At 40.8% G+C, this 6,541-nt stretch overlaps 1 protein-coding gene across 1 annotated transcript; it reads left to right on the top strand.

Moving 5' to 3' along the window:
* The first annotated feature begins 995 nt into the window (after positions 1–995).
* Positions 996–3,877, top strand: LOC122656324 (nuclear intron maturase 1, mitochondrial). The gene is made up of 2 exons (XM_043850804.1): positions 996–1,070; positions 1,171–3,877. Exons 1-2 carry the CDS (start codon positions 1,052–1,054, stop codon positions 3,357–3,359), a joined length of 2,208 nt encoding a protein of 735 aa, XP_043706739.1. The 5' UTR covers positions 996–1,051; the 3' UTR covers positions 3,360–3,877.
* The last annotated feature ends 2,664 nt before the right edge of the window (positions 3,878–6,541 follow it).

Below are 6,541 nucleotides of genomic sequence, written 5' to 3'. Positions count from 1 at the left end.
TTGATTGTACGAGGCATAATGAGGATAAAACACCTCACAAAACAGGGAAGCCGCTAGGGAGGAATCTTATGACCAACTTAATTCACCCTATATTAAGGAGTTGTAATCAGGTGGATCGCCATATAAAAGCTCATAAGGAGATCGATTGCCTAGAACTCTGTGGGGAAGCGGTTAATTAAATACATTGCATTACTAAGGCATCAACACAAGAAGAGAGTGGAACTCCATAGTGAAATAATAAAGTTAAACCCATCTCTGTGATATGGCGGTGCTTGCGTTCTGCTCTTTCATTTTGTTGAAGTGTATGAGAACTTGAAAACCATCAAACAATACGATGGTTATCGAGATAATCATGAAATTCAGTTCGAGTGTACGCCCCACCTTCATTTGAATGTAGGATTTTAATCTTCTTATCGAAATAAGGTGAACACCTCGATCTTGTGTTGTATGGGATAAAACCAGGTAAAGCGTGTGCAATCATCAATAAATATCAAATAATAATGAAATCCGCAACGAGAAGAGAATGGCACTAGATCTTAGTTAGTAAGTTCGTATATATTATACGTGTATTATATACGTACAATTATCTTTTACTTTAAAAGTAAGTTAATGTAATTTTAAAAAATGGAAACTAAAAGACTAAATAATCATAATCGGGCAGTCACAGATTCACAGCGCAACCGTTTTTTATTGGTGAGGCCCCCGATCAGGGCCGACCGAAATAGACCGGGTTCGATCAGTTGAGAATGGACCTGTGAGACTGACCTGTTGATCTGGTTTTGATTCAATTCTCCAGCCTCAACCCGGTCTGCCCAATCATAGCCCGGTAAACCAGGCAATTCCCCTGTTCTCTTTCAACTTCTTCGTGTATGCTGTTCTTCCACTGTCGCTCTTTCAGCTTCCTACAGCTTTATCTGAAGAAAAGAAGGGTTTTTTTTTTTTATTTTAATTAAATTTATTTCTTCCTAGAGCGTTTGAGCTTCACTGAAGCAGAAAAATGACTGGATGTTTATGGGGGATGCGGTCTATCCTGGCAAATGGACAATTTTAGATGAAACTTTGGAATATTGGTAAGCATCTTTGTTTCTGTTTTCAATTCCTTTTTTCCTGATTACAGAAATGATAATGTTTCTTTTTTCTTTTAGGGAACTATTAATTTTCTCTGTAAAGGGTGGAGGAAAAGTAAGCAGTCAGTGAGGTACAAACTTGAAGTGACCTTGAAGGAAAAAAAAATGTCGTTGAGAACAATCGTCAAACATCTTCCGTGCCAACTTCTTCGACGAGCCATTGCTACTGGTATCTCCTCTAACCCTTCTCTATCTCAATCAGTTCCACTACAAAACCAAACAAGCCAACGACAACCATCACAAGAGCAACGAGAGCAGGATCCTTCTGCGCTCCTGAAAGAGGACCCAATTCAAATCTGCTCTGATCTCTGGGTCAAAACCTTCTCTGATCAAACCCATAAACCATTCACCAACCTCACTGGGTTCCTCAAAAAATTCGACTTATGGGTATTAGCCTATCAACGCTCTTGCGCCCACGAGACAGGTTCTTTCCCCCCTCGAAATGCAATCCACTCTAACGTTCTTTACAATCTTCTATCACTCCGTAATGCTGTTTTAAATGGGCAATTTGTTTGGGGCATGAAGACTCACCTCTTCATTCGCTCCCCCAATGACAAGCCCCTCACCAAATTGATCTCCAAGCGTAAGCTTCAAGCGATTTTAGACTCTGATAAGCCCGTGTTTCAGGACCGGATTGTTCAGGAGGTCTTGTTATTGATTTTGGAGCCTGTCTTTGAGCCCCGTTTCTCCACAAGATCCCATGCATTTCGTCCTGGTCGGAATGCTCATACAGTTATTAGGACAATTCGCAGCAATTTTGCTGGGTATTTATGGTTTTTGAGAGGGGACTTGAGCGGCATATTTTTTGACTTCCATATGGATGTGTTGATGGAATGCTTGCAGAAGGCCATCAAGGATAAAAAGATTTTGGGTTTAATAAAATCAGCGTTCCAGGCACCAGTAAAGGATAAATGTCAAGATGGAAAGAATGGTTTGAAGAAGAAGAAAAAAAAGGGAAAAGGGACTAAGAAGAAAATTTTGAATGAGAATGAGCCAAAACCAGATCCATACTGGTTGCGAACCTTCTTCAACTTTGCTCCTGAGGAAGCTGCAAAGGTCCCTTCCTATGGTCACTGTGGAATTCTAAGTCCTCTACTTGTCAACATATGCCTGAATGAACTAGATCATTTCATGGAAGAAAAGATAGTTGAGTTCTTCCGCCCATCTAAGCTTGATTCGATATGGAAAGATGTTGATAATGATGGTTGCCATAACCCCTCTTGGCCAGAGTTTGTTCCAACAAGTGGAAGGGAGAAAACACGAAAAATGGATTACATTCGATACGGGGCCCATTTCTTGATTGGCATCCGAGGACCTAGAGAGGATGCTGTGGAAATCAGGAAGAATTTGATTGGATTTTGTGAGTGCAAATATGGGCTAAGGTTGGATAATTCAAAGGTGGAGATAGAGCACATTTCCAGGGGAATTCAGTTCTTGGACCACATAATTTGTCGTCGAATGATACACCCAACATTGCGTTACACAGCAACTGGAGGGAATATTGTGAGTGAGAAGGGTATTGGGACATTGCTTTCTGTTACTGCTAGCTTACAAAATTGTATTCGCCAATTCAGGAAGCTCGATTTTGTCAAGGGTGATAGAGATCCTGAACCACTGCCATGCACTCCGATGCTCTATGCAAGCCAAGCTCATAGCAATTCCCAGATGAATAAGTTTCTTGAGACCATGGCTGATTGGTACAGATATGCAGACAACCGCAAGAAAGTGGTTGGGTTTTGTGCTTATGTTATACGGAGCTCTTTGGCTAAACTCTATGCTGCTAGGTATAGGTTAAAGTCACGTGCCAAAGTATACAAGATTGCCTCACGTGATCTTAGCCGCCCTCTGAGAGAGAGTACTAACAATTCAGCACCAGAGTATTCAGATCTTTTGAGGATGGGACTTGTTGATGCCATAGATGCTGTTCAGTTCTCTCACATGTCCTTGATTCCTTCATGCGATTACACACCATTTCCCAGGAATTGGGTCCCAGATCATGAGCGGCTGTTGCATGAGTATATCAGATTACAGGATCCTAGATTCTTCTGCAAATTGCATAGATCAGTGAAACATGAAGGTTTGAGTTTGCCTCAAGATAAGATATCCGATATAGTCTGGGACTACAAGACTCGTGGAGTACGGGGCTGCCAACTCCATAATGATGAAACCATTAATCAAAATGAAATCTGTAGTGTGAGTGGAGGTGATAGTAGAATTTCAGTGCTTGGTTGAGATGGTTCTTATCAGATTTGATTCCTCTTTATTGCTACCCTCTGGGAGTTAAATTCAGAAAGAAAACTATACAGGCGTGTACTTGTTTGTGGACAATTGACTTTATGGAGGAGGAGGAGGTGGTGCCCTGCTCAAAATGATACTGATATTGTTTGCACACACAGATCACATACATGAAACATGCTCTATCAGAATTGCTAAGATAAAGCTGCTTTTGGATGTATGTCATACATTGTTTTCTCCTTCTCGGTGAATGATCTTTACTTATTCTTCTTGAATGGTTTCACTTTTTTTTATCACTTGGAGAATAAATTGCTCTAACTTTGGGTTGTTTTTCATTCTGTTTTTTCATGTATTATTTGCTCCCATGTATTTATTAGTTATAGCCAATTATCAGGGTAAACATATCATGGTCAATCTCATGTGCATATCTGTAATTATTCTCTTAATCTTCCTGTCCTTTCAACTATTCAGTTTATACAGTTGAATGTTTTTGGCAATGAACAGCATCCATTATGCATCTTTCTTGCAGTTCAATGTTTTGCACTTAACAAAATACAAATTGATTATTGTGTACTTGAACTATTCGCAGATGGTATAAACCGAGTAAAGCTTTGTTACTCACACTAAATTCAAAACTTGTAAGAGTCCAATTATTAATTTGCTTAGTGTTGAAATGTGTTGAGGGTATTTCATATTCCTTGCTTAGTTCCTGGTTTTGTGAAAACTGGCTAGTTAAACCGGAGTAATTGGAGCCGGAACCTTCTCTGGTTTTCTGTCCCATTTGGATTCCAAAACGTCTTAAGACTAGTGTTGAGTATAACTTGGTTTCCCTCAGAGTGAAAGTCATGGATTATCACCATCATTAGATATGAAGCACTTTGAACTGTATTCTCTTTCCAATATAAATGATGATGATGATGGTCTCTCTTATATGATATCAAGAAGGTTAGAATTGGACTGCAAAATTGGCTTGGATTCTGTAGCTGCAGTGCCATCCACACCAGGAGCACCATGCTCAACCAGACCTCCCCGATCTAGGATATGATCGAGGTTTGAAGAGGTATCTTCTGATGAAGGAGAAACTTCGCACGTTTCTGTTGTCCCACCAAATCCGAGTATGTTGACCACCCGTTCTCAGAGAGTATGCAAGACTGCAGCTCTCAGTAGAATGGGCAGGATTCAGGAGAATGTAGATGAAAATGACAATGAAGTGTCAGATGTAACATTTGAAGAGGCTTCCGGTGAATCTGATTAGTTTTCTAAATGAGTGGGGTCTTGCCCCAAGCCAACCACTCGGCCTGGCCCAGCCCAGCCCAGCCCAACTCTATCACACTCCACTTGCCACGAGCCAACCTGTCTAGTCTCTCTAGCCCACCCTCTCTCTTTCAAGCTCACTCAAAGAGACCCATTTCCCACCTTGGATGTCGGTTCTTTGCTCCTGACCCATATCTTCGGATTCCATGGGCCCCTCTCCCTCTTTCAGTAACCAATTCTCCCCTGTTATGGGAATACCGTCGCTGTCATGCTAGCACCCCAGCTGTACCCCGCCAGGCTCCCCTTCGTCCCCTGCTCTTTGGAGCCTCTGACTCACCCCTCCCTGAATGCTTGATGAATCAGTGTGTCTTTTGGAATACCCGAGGTCGTAATTTCTCGTCCAAGCAGTCCGAAGTTTGCTTATGCATGCTGCCCCTTGTTGTCTTGTTGAAACCAGGATTAAAGAACTGAATGCACCCTGTATCGTCTCCTCAATTGCCCCTTCTTGATCCTGTTCAAACTCTTCCCACCATCCTAATGGCTGCCTTTGGTGCCATTGGGACCCATCCATTCTCCATCTGCAGCTGCTCTTCTCCTCCTCTCGGTTACTTCATAATGCAAAACCAGAGCTAGGATGATCTAGCCTCACAATAGAACCCAGTAGAGAAATAGCTCCAATCTGATTACATTATGATATACCAAAACAGTATACTACCCAGCAGCCAATAACAGAATAAACACTCCCTTTTAACCCCCACAGTAATACCCAACTCAGACTCAGATATGTAAACGCAGTAGGCAAACCAGTAATAAAACCTGACCTCTTGATTAGGCTTGCTTAGGGCTACAGATCAAGAAAATCAAGAACTGCAGCTTGAATACTCAAACAGATCCAAGATTTCTATCGAACAAAGGTCTGGAATAGAGGAACAAACCCTGAAAGTTTCAATTGATTCTGACCAGCCAATAAAAAGTAGACGACTTTCTTGATTTTAGATCACAGTTGTAGAGATATATGGTATAAGTGAACCAGATATCAGATTCCCTTGAAACTTCAATCGAATCCCGTTCTTTAGATACAGAATGTAGCCTCAATATTTGAGCAGATCGATCTTTAAAATAGCAGAAAAAAATCTCTTCAAGATAGCAAGAATTGAATCCCACTTGTAGTAGAATTATATCATTCACACAGCAGATTCAGAAACTGATAACAGAATGGTATTTATAATATCGACCATAAAGATCTTCTGAAATCAGAATACGAATCAGACTTGTAGAAATCTAGATTCCAGCAATCCTAGTATAAGTGGGATAGCCTTATTGCAGGGGAAAAAATAGAGAATAGGAAGAAGAAACATAACTATGACTTCCTACCAAGAACAAGGATCAAAATCTTACTGACCTCCAATGATCTCCCACCCTTTACTGAATTGCACAACACTCCATTGCAGAGAAACAAATTTTTATTCATCAAATCGTCTATGAACTTTGGCTCTCACAAGCTTTATATAGAAAACTAAATAGAATATGAAAGTAAAATCTATCGCTAAGCAACATAAATAAGAAGCATAATAATAAACGAAACCTTCTCACACAAGGTGAGGGAGTTCAAAGCCTATTAAACAACTTAAAATTAAAAAGAATTAACTAAGCCTAATCCCGTATGCCTACCTTTTACCCATATTTTTGTCCCATTAAAGTGGCCCATTACAATGAAAGCACATGGGATCAAAGGCCCAACACATTACCCAACCCAAGGCTTATTTCTAATAAAATAAGCCCATTAGGTGACTTATCTCCATCACCCCTCCTTTTTGCTGCCTTTGTTAGAATGCCAATGAAGATGTCAACCACTTCTTCTTCGGCTGCCCCTTCTCCTCCACGATTTGGAATGGTCTCCTTGCTAGATGTTGGCCCCAGAGAGA

This window comes from Telopea speciosissima, chromosome 3, assembly GCF_018873765.1.
Source record: "Telopea speciosissima isolate NSW1024214 ecotype Mountain lineage chromosome 3, Tspe_v1, whole genome shotgun sequence".
Classification (NCBI taxonomy): Eukaryota; Viridiplantae; Streptophyta; class Magnoliopsida; order Proteales; family Proteaceae; genus Telopea; species Telopea speciosissima.
Note: the sequence above shows the minus strand (reverse complement) of the source record. Positions and strands in the feature narration are given on the sequence as shown.